Below are 15,151 nucleotides of genomic sequence, written 5' to 3' on the forward strand. Positions count from 1 at the left end.
CCGGGAGGGGCGAGGGGGCACGACAGATGGCAAAGATGAAGAGAAGGAGGGGAAGGCGGAGGGTCGCCAGACATACCCGATGTGCTTAAGAACACAAGACCTTTTTCTATTTCTTGGTATCCCAAGTCCATTGGCAGAGGATCTGACCTTTGATCCTCTTTGCCCCCAGCTACGGCTGCTTGAAAAGATTCACATTTACATATTTCACAAGTCATAGTCACAATTTTACCACACTTGGTCCACATACTTAAAATACACTCGGAGCATTTTTAAAATTATTTTTATTTTAATTGCATTTCAGAGACAAGACAGCATTCCACTCCCAACGCATAAGACTCTTTTTAAACCAAGCCCCTCCTACTGTGTTTTGTAAAAGCGTAAATGATTGGCTTACCTCCGGCTCTTCCCTAGGAAAAAAATGATTTCATATTTTTTAAACACAGCCACGCCCACCCTCTTGGCACCAGCCCCGTGTGGGGTTTGGATCCAGACCTGCCTTTAGCAGATGAAGTGGTTGGTTTTTTTTTTTTTTTTCCTCCCCTCCTCCCTCCATCCCCCCACAGGTGAGCTGATTGTGTACAGAATATCGAACTTAATGCGTGTGGCCCCGACGCCCCCAGATACCTGAGTGTCTGGTTTTTCAACCGTAAAGGCGGGAGGGTTTGGCGAACGAATGAGAAGTGAGGAAACGCTTAGCGCAAAGGGAAAAAAGAGAGAAAGACATACAGAAAACAGGTTATGGAGGCCGGCGGGAGGTGGCCCCCCTCTCCCCGCGCCGGTGGCCCAGCACACCCCCGAGACGCCCCACTACCTTCTCCGCCGCATTTTCCGCGCCGCCCGCCGCAGAGCGCCAGCGCACAGGTACCACCAGTGCGCAAACACGGAAAGTTTTTGCCCGCGCCATGGCGCAAATCACAAGACAGCCCGTTCCCCGGTACAAGTACACAGTCGGCGGGTAATTTGGGGGTGCCAGGGATGGGAATTGGGGGACACTTGAGCATATCATGCACAGGCGGACACAATATGGACACCAACACACACCAACGACAAGCTGTCTGAGCCCAAGCAGCGGTGCCAGGCGAGGCGGGGGCGCACCTTCCCCAACGACCCCAGCCCACCGCGGCCCCGAACCGGCTCAGCCTGGGGAACCCCGGGGCCCCTCCCCGGCAGCTCCGGGCTCACCTGAAGCCCCCGCCTTTCTCGCCGGCCCCCACCCCAGGACTCGGGGCATCTTACGGTCGCTGGCGCTGGCTTGTCCAGCCGGAAACGACCCTCAGTGTTGCTCGGCACCACTTTTCTCCCTGGAGGGCACATACTTCGACCGCCCAAGCCCAACCAAGGACCCCTCCCGCTCCCAGGGCAAAGTTCGGGCCCCTCACCGGAACTTTCTAGCAGTCTCTTCCCGCCGTGGCCTGGACCCCCCTCCTCCCGCCGCCAGGCCCCGAGCCCCACCGGGCGGCCCTCCCACCGCCTCCCGGGGCCCCCAGCAGCCCCGCTCCCCGCGGGCAGAGTCCGCCGCATTACCTAGAAGCAGCAGGCGGTGCGTACACATGTACCCCATCTTTTCTTCCTGGAGTTGTTTGTCGATGAGCTGGCTGCGTTTCTTCTCTGCGCGCTTCTGGGCGCGCTTCTCCAGGGCTTCCTTGCGCATCTGTCTGCGCTTCTCCGCCAGAGGAATCTTCTTGACCTTGGGGCTGTGCGCGGCTTTGGGCTGGGGGCTCTCGGATCGGCCGAAGCAGCCCCCGAAGGCCTGCATGAGGAAGTTGCGGAGCAAGTTGCGCCGGGGCTTGCGGCGGCGGCGGCTTCGCCGGGGCTGCAGCCAGCGGCGGCACCCGGAGGTCCCATCGTCGGACTCATCGCTGCTGTGGTCGTCGTCGCTGCTGACCGACCCCTCGTCGTCGTCGCGGCCGCGGCCAGACCTGCCCCGCCAGGCAAATGCGCGAGTAGGCTGCGGAGTAGGCGGATCGGCAGCCTGGATCTCGGGGCTGGGGGGTCGAAGGAAGCGGAGCTTGGGTCGGGCTCCAGACGCAGGGGCGGCAGGGGCTGCTCGGGGGGCAGGGGCGGCTGGGGCGGCAGGGGCGGCCCNGCTGCTTCTCCCTCAACTGGGGGTCTCTCTCCCTCTGCTCGCTCTCTCTTAACTGGGGCTCCGGAGACCTCGATGGGCGGGTCGTCAAGCGCGATTGGGGGGCTGTCCATGTTGACGGGAGCGTCGTCGACCCCAACGGGGGCGCTGCCAATCTCGAGCGGGGGTCCGGAGATCTCCATCGGGGGGCTGTCGCCCGCGAAGTGCGGAGGAGGTCTGACAGCCTCTCGGGATGGGCTGCCGATGGCGCCTGGGTCCCCGAGGGGGGGCTCGTTCGCGGCGGGAGCGAGGAGGACCGCACTCGGGACCGCGACTGCCGCGGGTTGGCCGCGGCCGCCGCCGTCGATTTGTGGGATGGCTCGGGGGAGCCCGGGGGGTGGGCTGTCGTCCCCAGAGGCTGCTCCATCAAACTCAAATGGCATAGCCTCCTCAGGGGGAGGGCTACAGTCTCCTCCGAAGCCTGTGTTTGCAGGCTTGAGGGCTCCGGGCTCCTGGGGAGGAGTGCTGAAGACCCCAGCACCTGGGCCTCCTGGAGCGAGGTCTGAGACCCGCAGGAGAGGCTGGCTGCAGCCTCCCTGTGCAGGCTGCTCAAACTCAAAGGGCATGGCTTCTTCAGGTGGAGGGCTGTAGCCTCCCAGGCCCGGCCCCGCATCATCGAGGGCTCCGGGCTCCATGAACGCTGGGCGGAAGACCTCAGGGCCTGATGGGGCCCCGGTGGTGTCTCCAGGCTGCTCCAGGGCAGGCCAGAAGCCCCCTGCGCTGGGCTGCTTGACCTCGAAGGGCATGGCTTCCTCAGGAGGTGGGCTGTAGCCTCTGTGGGCTCCGGCTTCCTCGACGGCCTGGCCCAGGTCCTGGAAGTTGGGCCCGGAGACCTCTGGGGGTCCGCAGGCCTCGCCTTCAATCTCGTTGGGGACGGGCTCGCCATGAGGCGGTTCGGTCTCCATCTCTTCGGCTGCGCCAGGCCCAGGACTGGGGGCAGCTGCCCCTGGGGCCTCCAAAGGTGGTTGCTCGGGCTGTTCCCCGAGTTCAAGGGGGATATCGCGTTGTCCTGACATATTATTGCCGTCGAGGCAGTTGCGCACGCCCATAACACGGTGGCGAACTCTTAAAATAAACTTGGGGCCCCGTAAGACGGAGCACCCAACCGAACTAGGGTGAAAAAAATATCTTCCAAAAAATTCAGAGTACCAGCTAGAAAGTTCTCCCACCTCACTTGCCAACCCTCCTGAGGTCTGGGGGTTGAGGGCCTCAAACCCAAGACCGAAGGGGAAGCAACCCCACTGTTGCCGGTGGAGTTCTGGCTCCTTCCTGGCCACTTTTTATCCCCTCAGGCTGCCCCTTGGCGCCCCCCTTGCCTGCCCTTGTCCCCTCCTCTCTCGCTGTCTCTGTCTCTCTCTCTCAGTGTCTCTGCTCCAGGCCAGCCCCGCCTGCTTGGATCTGAGGAGCGTGCCGATTCGGTCCGAAAATCGCTGGTAGTGCTCGCTCTCTGCCACCAGAGGACGCCGGCCCTGGTGCCAAGGCGGCTCCGGGAGCCGGATCCCGGGCGCCGGTAGCCCCGGACTTTGGGTAAGGGGGCCGATGAGCGCAGGCCTCGCAGGGATGTTTTGGCTCCTTCCACTCCTCGCCCTGACTGATTTGGAGTCTTTCTCCTCTCTTATCCCCTGGCCAGAGAGAGAGAGCTCTCCTGCGTTGCGGGACACGTGACGCAAGACGTGGGCCCCGGGCTGCTTGAGCGCAAGAGCTGAAAACCCTCCCTCCCAGACCCAAATGACTCTCCTCGGGGGGAGGGGGGAACCGCAGGAGGGTTTCATCACCCCAAGATACCCCTGAACCCCTGAGCCGCAGCCCCCAGACCTGGGCAGCCTCCAGTCTTGAGTTCCAAGTCCGGAGCCCAAGGCTTCGGGCGCATGGGAAGGGGGCGCGGGCGCGCGCGGGGATGCGACAGGTGGTCGCGAGCCCACCGGCGGGACGGACCGAGGCGAGGGGCGAGGGGCCGCCGCGAGTGTGCCCACAATTTGTTTTTAAAATGCCTTGGGGGTACTTTCCAGCGCTCCTGCGGCATTTGCCGGCTTGCCGAGGCTGGCTCCTGTAAAGCACTCAATGTCCCCCAGCCCCACCACACTCCGGGGGTCCACGCAGTAGTCTGGGGCGGCGCAGGCAGGGTTTCCCCCCGTTTATGCGGACGACGATGCAGGGGAATAAGAGGGTCTTGGGGGCGTACCACGGAGACCCTCTAAGCGATAACTGCCGCGGCCCGGAACGGGGGGCGCGTGACGCGCACGGAGACCCCCATCCGGTGCAGGCCTCAGAGTTCCGGGGGTCCCACTGTTCTGGGGAAGGGTTAGCGGGGTTTGCGTTGGGATTTGTGGCTGGCTCAGCGCGGTCTCCGAGACTGGACAACCCTGTGCGCACTGAACCCAGAGACACCCCGTGCCGCGCCGGCAGCTGCGGTGTGATGTGCCGCGCTCTGCCTCGGGCGCGGGCTGCGGAGCCGGTCGGCCAGCCTCCCCAGCGCCTCTCTGGCCCCTCACCGGCCCCCTCCGGCCCCTCTCCTCTCGCTGTGGCTCTCCCAGCGCAGCCGGTTTACTTTCCCACCAATACAGCGCTCAGAGGCGGCACCGAGCCCGGCCACGAGTGCAGCGGCCGCCGGGCTGCGCCCCTGTCGCCGAGGCTCCTGTGGGCTTGGAGCCGGATGGGGTAAAATACCCGCAACTGGCCGGGTGGGCTTGGCGCGTGCACGCGCACTGCTCTGGGTCTGGGGTCTGGGGTCTGCGGAAGGAGTTGAGCCGCGGGGGAAAAAAAAAAATTGCTGCTTGCGGGTCACGTACGACCCGGGACGTGAGCACGAGGGCTGTCTCGCCAGCGGGCGACACGGACCCGCCAGCTACCTTTCGGTGCAGGGCAGCCGGGCACGAGGCAGGTGGTCGCCGCGGGCGGGGGAGAGACGGCGGGGTGGGTTTCACGAGGGGTGGGCTGCGGCGAGCGGGAGGCGCCGCTCGGACTGCTGTGTCTCTTGAGCCGCAGGCGGGTGAACCCCGCACGGTCCAGTCTCGTTAGGTGTAACGCATCCCTCTTAGAACGACGGGACCACAGCCACCGCGCATCACCGCCTGGCACCCACCATCCACGTGGCCGCGCTGCAGAGGAGAGCTGACAAAGTCGGACTCTGGACGTGTGGGGTCCCCCTCAAAAGGCGTACCATGTCAGCTCCATGGGTCTACACACTTGGGACTGCCAACCCTGAACTTTGGCTCAAACTTTGTCCAACTCTCCCCAAGTGCAATGGCTCAACCATCTGAGCATCCACTGAATGGGCCAACTGGGTCCTGACCGTGAACTCAGTCCCCTTCGACCCCGGCGCCGGGTCAGCCATTGGGCTGGGGTCACGCCAATCAAGGTTGCCTGGCGAATGAGCGGGGGGCGTCCGACCGGAAACCGGATATGAATGGGAGGTCCAATAGGGGGCGCCGCGTTGGAACGCCCAAAGAGGTTGTGCTGCTGGGGTGTTTGGAAGCGGTTGGCGGGCGGGCGTATGGCGGCCAGGCCTGGGAAGCCTCGAGGCCGCCTGGCGCCGTGGGGTCACTCTTCCTGATGCCACAAGTCACAAAGGCAGGAAGGGAGGCTTGGGAGCTGACAGGGGCCAACCCTAGGTCTCGCAGGTGGTCGTGGGCAAGCCCACCCGTCTGAGGGAACCGCTGCTGAGACCAAGCGAGGAGGAAGAAAATGTCCAGGGCCTGGAGGTAGAGGGCCGGGACCCTGAGGCGGGAGAGGGCCTACGGCCCCGATGCAGAGGAGCAGTCCCAGACGGATAAGGAGTTGAGGCCCCAGGGATGCTGCGCCCTGCCGAAGTAGAAGGTCAGTAGACACTGGGGTTTGGAGCCCCGAAGGGACGGGCTGCTCTCGTCTCGGGCCTCGCTTCCCCAGAGCTTCACTATTCATCAGTGAATGGGAACGGGGTCTCTTTGACCTCGTCAGGGACGTGTGGGGCCCCTCTGTTCAACACTCTTTGGTATCTTGGTTCTTGGCCTGGAGCGCACAGACACCGAGGGGCTCAAGGCTGGATAGACACCAACCCTCCATCCTAAAGGAGAAGCAACAGAAAAATGAGAGGGAAGCCCTCTCCTGGGAGGGGAGGGCTTGAAAGTGTTGATGGGGAATATGGCGTTTCAGATGTGCCTCCACGGATGGCTCGGGCCCTTGGCTGCCAGTGGGGGCTCGAATGAGAGATGTGGGCCCCCAGGAACAAGGAGGGGGAAGCTGGGTAAAGAGGATAGGCCACCACCGTCTGGTCTGGGAGGTGCGTGGGAGTGAAGACGGGACAGACAGAGAAGATCTCTCTGAGGATACCAGGAGGGCTCTGGGGAAGCACTTTTGAGGCTGTTCTGGTAGGAAATGGAGATGTTGAACGTTATTCGTGCTGCAAGTGGGGCTTTGAGCTTAGTTTTAGTAAAGATGGAGGAGGGAGGGTGGAGGATGGTCCCACTGGAGAGAACAAAGGACGCTGTAGCTGGCCTTGACCTTTAAGATGGTGAGAACCACATGCAGGGAAGGAGGCAGGAAGGCTCAATGAGGGGACTCAAGAGGGATCCCAAAGGGCCCTTGAGCCTCTCCTGTGCTAGAAAGGCTCAAAAGGTAGAGAAGCCCAATGAGGCACCTGGATGATGGGACACAAGTGATGCAGGACAGTGGGGAGGATCTTGGGGAGGAGTTGGCATGGTGGCTGAGCCAATTTGGTTTTAGGCGTGGCAGAGGTGAAGGAAGGATGGGTGGTCGCAGGAGAGTTTTTTCCAGCCTATTAATTAAGAGGGCAGGTCTCAAGTTTCGAAGGAAGGTAAAGACCCCAAGTTCAAAGTGACAACTGTCCTTATAGGATATGAAGTCACTGGGTCAGACACCACCCTAAGGGGAGGAATATATCTGGTGAGAGAATCACGAACACTCAGAGCCCTGGTGAGGAGAGGAAAGCTGTCGCAGGAGGAGGGAGCAGTGGGCTAGGAAGGCTTCGTGGGGGGACACGGGGGGGGGGGCTAGGAAGCACCCATGCACCTAATCAGGATTGTGGTTTCTTAGCCTCTGTGCTGTTGACATCGGGGCCAGATCGTTCTTTGCTGTGGACTGTCCTGGGCTCTGTAGGGTGTTAGCAGCATCCCTGGCCTCTACCCACTAGATGCCAGTAGCAGCCCCTTAGTTGCAGCAACCTAAAATGTCTCTAGATTTTGCCAAATGTCCTCTGGGAGGCAAAATCGCCCCCAGATGAAACCGCTGCAGTAGGCTGAGAAAAGACCCTCAGATTTGAGTAGGCATCGCCATAATTTAAAGGTAAATTAGGACCGGGGAGAGAAAACGACGCTATTTAACTGTGATGTTCCCCATTCTGTCTTTCTACTCTTTCGTATTATCATTTTCTTTGTAGGCACTGGCCACCAGAGTCTGAAACCTCACATCACTCACACGAGGGGGTTTCAAAGCTGAAACCCCAGATCAGCCGTGGGACCTGAGACACCGCAGAAGGGCGTCCAGATGTTTGAGGAGCTAACATGAATGGCAGCTGGCGGGCCGGCCACAGGGACCGGAGGAACCTGGTATGTAAGAGCTGGGGGCGATTAGCTGCTGGGGTGACTGGGGGGCTCCTTGATAGGTGGGGCTGTCTAGCGAGCCCACTCAGGACTGGCGAACTTTCTAGTTCAAGACAGAAATGGGGCCTGGCCTTGGCCGGAGATGGCCAGTTACAGGTGGTGGGGGGTAGCCTAGGCTGGATTTCCAGTTCAGATGGATTTCTATCACGGAAAGGGTCCGTATCTGATAGGAATAAGCAGGAACGAGCAAGGAAAGTCTCGCTTTTGAGTTCACACAGATGACGAAGAGGAAGGCAAGACGGGCCAGTCATAGGGTGCCTGAGAAAAGCGGGTGCCAGGGTCTGGGCCCTGTTCCCACAGGGAGTGCACAGGAGCGAAGGCCTGCAGCGGGATGGGTGTATCCGTCAGAGAAGGAAAGGGTGGGCTGTTAAAATCCAGGTGAAGGTTTCTGGGAAACTGTATCCTCAGCTACTTAAAAAGAATACAGATTTCTTCCAGTCCGTGAATCAAGAGAGGAAACGCTGCCCATGTTCAGTTAACCTGCATTTCTGAGGAATGCCAGCCTGTTTACCAAAAGGCCCAGCTGCCTCAGGTAGCTGACCGGCTGGCTCTTTGTAAATGAGTAAACCCCCAGGGGAAAGAAGGTAGCCCTTCACCCTTGGCTCTCTGAACAGCACCTTGGCCATCCCCCGTAGGGACATGGCCCCCTGCCTCGACGACCGCGTGTGGCACCCCAGGCTTCCCAAACTCCCATCTTCCTGCTGTACCGACATCCGCACACCTCGTAATCCGCACACGGCCGTTCGCACACTTCCATCCGGGGATTCTTACTCATCCCCCAAAGCACAAGACACATCCAAATTTTAAGCAGCTGCCTGTCCACTTTTCTCATTTCATCCCTGTATCCGGGAAAGAGAAAGCAAAGGAGGCAGAGAAGGAGGTGGTCGAGAGGGAAGGGAGCAGAAACCGGGCAAAGTGATCCTTTTTTTTTTTTTTGGCAGCGGCATTTCCTCCCAGCCTAGGGCTTGGGGCAGGGCCGTGTGCAGAAGAGCGGTCTCTGCAGACCAGTCCTGCTGTGGCTCTCTGGCCGTGGCTTGCTTTTGAATGAGGTAAAGGAGACTCTTTTTGCCAGTTGTGAGGAAAAAGCAAAAGCCAAAAGGAGAGAACCCGGGCAAAAGAGATCAGGCCACTGTTCTGTCTCCCCACCTCCCGGTGACCTGTGTTTGCTGAGCGCTGACTGAGTAGCAGTAAGACTGTGAAGCTGTCGGGTTAATTACCGCTCAGTTACGACTTGCTGTGCCCATCCTTCCCCGTTCAGCATCTCCTCTGCCAGCCTCGGCCGGTGGAGGCAGCAGCCTCCTGTCTGCAGAGGGTCTGTGTGACCAGGCTGTTTCAGGCAAATGCCACTCGGGGAGAAGATGCCTCAGACAGAGGTTAGGAGCAGGCGCACGGGCCTGAGAGTCGGGGCCTCTCTCTGAACTGAAACCCAAGATTTAGGATTTGAGCTATAACAGGAGATTTCCTAGGTCGTGAATCTTTGACTGTGGTTGAAGCTGTTGAGGCACAGGCGTGAAAACCCCACTCTACCCGTGAAATCGAGGTTCCTGTCTGTCTGTAGAAGCCCTCCAGGGGAAGGTGACCTTAAGGGTACCTAATCTGAGCCCCCGGGGTGGCCCTCCACTGCTCTGCCTGGCACTGTCTCTGCTGCCACCAGATTTTTGAAGATGGCCATGGAGTTGCCCCTAAATCTTTTCCTCGCCTCCATCTCCCCTTTTTTGTTCGTACTATTTACAGCTCTGACGTTGATGGGCTTTGTGACTCCTGTGCCCAAATCTTATCTTCTGTTCCTTCCCTACTGTTCGTGTCTCCCACTCCCTTCCAGTGTTTCTGTGGGATCCCCCAAAACCTTCCTTTCCCTTTCTTGTTCCCGAACCTCCCACACGGTACAGGCACTGCACAGCATCTGTGCACACGGCCCAGTCTTACCCTGGCATTCCCGACTGCCATGTCTCCCCGTTACTTTGCAGCGTGCTCACCCTAAAATAAGCTCATAGAGTAAAAATAGGCCACGTCCACATGCAAAGCCAGGAAGGCAGCCTCCCCACTTCTACCTTGCGACAAGGAGTCTGCTGGCGCGGGATGGGGGAGGGGGTGCCGTGGCGCCAGCTCCTCTGGGATTGCCCTGTCTTGACCGGCTGAGCGCTGTCAACAGGTGACAGGGGCCCTGCCCTGCAGACTCCTGGCCTTGGGAGAACTAAGTCACTAGGCTGTTTCCTCTGGCTTCTCTGCTATGTGAATTGACTGGGCACCAGGATAGGTACCAGGGGCCTTGGGGGCGGGGGAGGAATGCGAGATTTTTTTTTAAAAAGGGAAAACCAAACATTAGTAAGAGTTACCTTATAGATAGCCTTGTAATGTGTAGCCGAGAAAGAAAAAAACCAAAAATGGGATGTTCAATCATAATTTGATTTTTTAACATTTACTTTGCTATCCTCCGGGTTTACAGAAGAAAATTGGTGTAGGGGGAAGTGTGAAAAAAAAAAAATCTTAGCATCACAAGGTCCCTCAGTATAGAAACAGCTATACAGTACAGCTCTGTAACTGTGGTATGAAAATTCCATGGGAGAGGAGCAATTAAGAAAAAAAGCCTGAGAAAGCTCCTGGGAGGGAAGGATAATAAAAACAAACACAGGAGCTCAGGAGAAGGGTTCATCCTAACTAGCGGNTGGGGTCGGTTACCCGGCGCTGCTGTCGGCCTGCTGGCTCCCAGAGCAGTAAGCACCTCGGGGCTGCAGTACTCGGTGCAGCGCTGGCTCGGGCCGCCTGCTCCCCCTCAGAAAAGCTCGTTTTCACCCGCGATCAGGGAGAACAGGTGAGGGAATCGGCAGCTCAAGACCCACACTTAGAGATCTGCTCTGAGGATGGCCATTTTCCCCCTCGGGCTAGGAATGGGCCACAGTGGGAAGTGGGATTCTGTATTCCCTAACCTGCCTTTTTTGAACCATTCTTTGCCACCCGTTCAAAACCAGATCGGATACAATTGAAATGAGAACAATGCAAAACAGGCTTCTTCACAACTGGTGCTTTTTATTTGATCCACCTTGAAGTTTTTGGGTTTTTTTTTTTGTTTTTTTGTTTGTTTGTTTCGGCTCCGTTAGTGTTAAAATCATGGATGGAGTGAGATTGGGCAAGCCTGGGTTTAATTGACCTGCACACATTCAGAGCTGAAGGGGATGCTGTGAACATCTCATTCAGCTCCTTCATTGTCCGTGTGAGGAAACTGAGGCAGTGAAGTGTGGGGGCCGGCCCGGGCCTTGGAGGGCCTTGGGTCTTACAGGTCATGCTGTCCACTTCTGGGGCATCAAGATTTAGGAAATGGTCATGAATGTCAAAACCCCGCAGAGGAGGGCGAGGGTCCCCACCCTCATTCTGGAGCACGGGGACTGAAGATGTAATCTGAGAATCTCATCCCTTTTGCTGGGCAGTTTCTAAGAGCAGGGCAGCACCTGGGCGGGCCAGTGACGTCACTCACCTCTGGAAGCTTAATTGGATTTTAGTCATTTGGTTTTTTGTGTTACAGGTCACCTTTCTGTTAAGTTACATACTTTCCCCCATACCATGGTTTCTGCTCAGTTTCCTCTCAATAGCTTCCCTGTGCAGGAAGAGCGGTGATAACACACATGTAAATTAAGGAAAATCCATTCAGATTAAAAAAAAAAAAAAAAGACCTCACTCTTACCCACATGGAAGTTTCAGCTTCCTCATGAAATCTTCTATCCCAGCTGCTGAAAGTGAGGGCTAAAGAGTTAAAAGGGGTCATGATGGGTCCCCGGGGGTGTGTGTGTGTGTGTAAACCAGCTTCTAGCGCGTTAAAGACACAACCTCTTAAAAACAATTCCAAACTTTAAAATTCCCAGTTCTTGAATTCCGATAAACATAAATTAAAAGTTTTGTTTGCCAAACTTTGGAAGTTGCCCTCTGCCAGATGGTTGACAGCACACAGTATTTGAACACTGCTAGAATTTTCCAACTCAGAACGTTGAGTTTTAAGAGGACCTCTGTCCAAGAAAAAGCACATTTCTATTAAGTGATTCATGTAGCAAAGGAAAATGCTACCACCAGAGCACACCATCACATTTAACCAGCTTTTCTCGACTCCTCCCCTCCTTCCTCTCTCTGTGTGAAATACTACCACTGGCTAGTAATTCACTTCTGTTGCCAACTGAGAAGGGTTTTTTGAGTGAATTTCCTCACCAGACACCCTCCCCCCCCATGGAAGAGCAAGTGTGCCCATTCAAATGCTAACCCCAATTCAACAAGGTGAGACAAAGGGCCAGTTTGGAACCTAGTGAGTTGGGAATGCTTGGGAGAACTTGCCAGAAATGGCTCTGGGAGGGGAGGGAAGTAGTGGAGCGCCAGTGTCTCAGGTAGATTGAGGATTTGAAGTGTCTACACAGCAAAATCTCTTCCTCGGGTGGGTCCAGGGGACTTGCTGGGGGGAGGGGGGAGTTAGCATATTCCTCAGCNTGCTCACAGGAAAGCAAGTCTCCCAATATGCAGGCTTCTGTTTAAAGGCAGACCAAGAGTCAGGTGAACACCGTGGGCTCAGGCACTGAGGACTTCTTAAAAACCTTGTTTATTCCTCCTGCAACACCGCGACATGCTAATTTTCTCTAATGAAAACCAGAGCTCCGGCCCCCAGACTACCCGGTCTGGGAAGATAGCTCGCACCCCAAGAAGCACACCAAAGCCAGCCAAGCAAACCCCGGCTTCCTGTCTGTGTTCGCTAAAGACCCCGTACTTGGTGAACACAGGCTGCTCCGACGTTACCAGAGGAAAAGTAACACTTAATGCCCCAGAAAGGCACCACAGCCCCACTGTTAACTGAAGTAGAAATTTCAACTTCGGAGAGCTCCATCTCACTTACGCAATCTCACACTTTTAGTTCCAAGGCAGGGCACGCCGGCCCTTCTGCGAGACCTCGGCAGCCCACCCCCCAACCTCCCGACTTCGGACACCTCCCCGCTGCCCATGGAAGCCCCCTCCCCCCCATCAAACTGCTCTCCCGCCCCCTGCCACTGAAGACAGACAGACGTCCCGCAACCATTAGTCAGCGCCGCAGCCGCCGGCAGAACGAAGTTCAGGGCGCCGCCACGCCTTTCCCAGGGACGAGACCTGGAAGGAAGACCATGAAAAGTGCTCCTTCTGGCCTCATCCTTTCCCTAAGAGTCTAAGAAGCCTAAAAACCCTTCAGTTTGCCCACCGCTCCCCTCCCCCCCAATCATTCTCGGCCGACTAGCCCGAACCGGCGCGCAAACCAAGACGCACGCGCGCACCAAGAAAACCTCAATTTCCATATCGGGTGAGGTTTTGTAAAATACATGTCATTTATCAGTCTTTTCCTCCAGGACTGGCAAGGAAGGCACACTTTACGCACCGAAGATGCGTTACCAGATTGCAGCCGTTTTTGTGCTAGGACACCCGGGCGGTTTCACCTCCAGGTTACAGATTCCAAACTTAGCTCCACCCGAGCTGAAAATGGCCGGAGCGCCGCCTCCCCTCCCCGAGGCTGCCGAAGCCGCCGCGGCCCCTGCCGCCTCTTGACCGATCACCCAAGGACTTGCGTCGGATCCAACACCTTTCCCCCGCGCGGCAGTGCCGCGCTCTTTGGGGACGCACTGTAGGGTGTCCTGGTGAAAGACGCGGTCCCCTCTCCAGCCCTGTTCCTTGTGCCGCTTTACCTACATGATCCGCACCGCCTCGCGGGCCTCTTCGCCCCTCTCTTCTATCCCTAGGTCCGTGCGCAAACAGCCCCAGATCCTCTCCAGCCAAACTGCACCCGGCCCGCCGCCAGATCAGCTGCGCCAAAAGGTTAGCGATGCTCCGACGTGACCAAGCCCGCGCCACTAACCCTGGTAGCCGGTAGGGACACCCCCTAAGACCCCGTACCTTCTCTGCCGGCCCTCCAAGTACGCGCGACTCGAGGGGAACCGCGGGGCCGTCCGGGAGAGGTCGGCTCTGGAGTGCGCGGGCAGGTGCGCACGCTTTTGCCGCGGACTCCCGCCCGGTGAGCGCCCGGAGAGGGGTGTCGGCGGCCAGGACTAGCGCACAGCTGCGGGGAGCACTGGCGCCGAGGTCCCGCGGCTCCAAATTGGCGGCGCTCGGACCTGGGCTCCAGGCGCTGAGCGTCTTAAAGCGCCGCGCGCGACTTGTCCCGGAGCCGGCCGTCTCCGAGTTGTCGCCCAATCCCAGGGTGCTTGCTTCTCGCACTTTGCAACAGTGTCGCTACAGCTCGGCCGCTCGCACGGTGAAAGTTGGCGCGCGCACCTCGGAGCCACATTTCGGGTGCCTGCCAAGGCTACCCGGCTTGAGACCAGTCTTTAAGAGGGGAGAAAAAAGCGCGTCAAACAAGTGACTTACCCGTGCCTCTTGGGTGTGCAGCTCGAAACCTGGGGCGCGCCGGCGATTCGGGGCGCGCGTCCTGGACACCAGTTCGGGAGCCTCAGCTGTCTCCAGCGGGGAGCCCGGAGCGCCCCGTCGTCCAGCAAGCCTTTGGCCACCTGGGCGCCCCCGGCGCCGTCCCGGCCCCAGGGGGAGCCTTTGCTAGCCCGCCCCGGCCCCCAGCCTCGCCCAGCCTCCCGGGCCGGCTAGCTGAGCCTGCTGCTCTCCCGCCGTTTCCTCACCTGCCTTCTCCTCCCACCTCTCCTCCCGCGGGCTCCCGCACCGACCCCAGGGCTCTCCAGTTTAGTGGAGGGTAACTAACCTGAGTCAAAGAAAACAAGGAGAATCTGGACGGCGTCCTCCATTAGTGACGCCGGATGGGGATGGGTCCCCTTTTGGAAGGGGACTCCGGGGACCGGTCGCGGCGGGTGGGCTTCTTCGGCTTGCAGCGGCGCTGCTGCTTCTTCTCCTCCTCCTTGGGCTCCTCGGACTCCTCGGGGTCCCTCGGATCCTTGTCCTTAGGCTCGGGCTGGGGCTCCTCCCCCTGCCTGGGGTTCTGGGGCTCCTGAGCGCTGGGCTGCGCGCGACTCGGGGAGGCGTCGGGGCTCCGCAGCCTCAGAGCGTGCAGACGCTCGGTGAGAGACGGGCCGAAGGCGGTGTGCTTGGGCACCACGGGGCCGCGCTCGTCCTCGGGCTCGGTCTCGGGCTCGGTGGCGGGGGCGGTCTCGGGCTCGGTCTCGAAGTCGGTCTCGGATTCGATTTCGGACTCGGACTCGGTCTCGGTCTCGGATTCGTAGTCAAACTCTTCCTCGTACTCTAGGCACTCGGGGAGGGACAGCTCGAGGTCGGCCTCCTCGTGCTCGTGGTCAGACTCGGGGGGCTCGGGGAGCGCCTGGGCGCCGGAGCGGTGGTGGGCGTTGAGGAAGCCCCGGCGCTGCTGGGCGGCCGCGCGCTGCTGGGCGCGGGCGTTGGAGGTGGCAAGGGCGCGAAGCAGCGCGATGGAGCAGGAGAGCCAGAGGAGCGCGGTGGCCGCCCGGCGGCCGATCGGCGG

At 59.0% G+C, this 15,151-nt stretch overlaps 2 protein-coding genes, 1 long non-coding RNA gene and 1 pseudogene across 6 annotated transcripts in view; 1 reads left to right on the forward strand and 3 right to left on the reverse strand.

The window, feature by feature from the left end:
• Positions 1–1,627, reverse strand: part of LOC144243260 (guanine nucleotide-binding protein G(s) subunit alpha) — a 48,315-nt gene extending 46,688 nt beyond the window's left edge. For 2 of the 4 annotated variants that reach the window (XM_077778303.1, XM_077778302.1), the window contains exon 1: positions 1,525–1,627. In XM_077778303.1, coding sequence (XP_077634429.1) covers positions 1,525–1,561 — 37 coding nt within the window. In that variant the 5' untranslated portion in view covers positions 1,562–1,627. The remainder of the gene's footprint in view (positions 1–1,524) is intronic. The other 2 variants (XM_077778305.1, XM_077778304.1) reach the window with 1 other exon arrangement.
• Positions 1,628–1,853: 226 nt separating this feature from the next.
• On the reverse strand, positions 1,854–3,336 carry LOC144243282 (guanine nucleotide-binding protein G(s) subunit alpha isoforms XLas pseudogene; annotated as a pseudogene).
• Positions 3,337–5,718: 2,382 nt separating this feature from the next.
• LOC144243263 (uncharacterized) overlaps positions 5,719–15,151 on the forward strand; it is a 28,551-nt gene continuing 19,118 nt past the window's right edge. The window contains exons 1-2 of the long non-coding RNA XR_013338588.1: positions 5,719–5,938; positions 7,497–7,665. This is a non-coding gene — a long non-coding RNA (uncharacterized LOC144243263). The remainder of the gene's footprint in view (positions 5,939–7,496; positions 7,666–15,151) is intronic.
• LOC144243261 (neuroendocrine secretory protein 55-like) lies at positions 14,465–15,151 on the reverse strand (the record flags this gene model as incomplete). The annotated part of the gene is made up of 1 exon (XM_077778306.1): positions 14,465–15,151. A coding segment is annotated over one exon (687 nt), but the record flags the coding sequence as incomplete, so codon positions are not given.

Source organism: Crocuta crocuta, unplaced genomic scaffold (assembly GCF_008692635.1).
Source record: "Crocuta crocuta isolate KB4526 unplaced genomic scaffold, BGI_CrCroc_1.0 scaffold27, whole genome shotgun sequence".
In the NCBI taxonomy this organism is placed as follows: domain Eukaryota; kingdom Metazoa; phylum Chordata; class Mammalia; order Carnivora; family Hyaenidae; genus Crocuta; species Crocuta crocuta.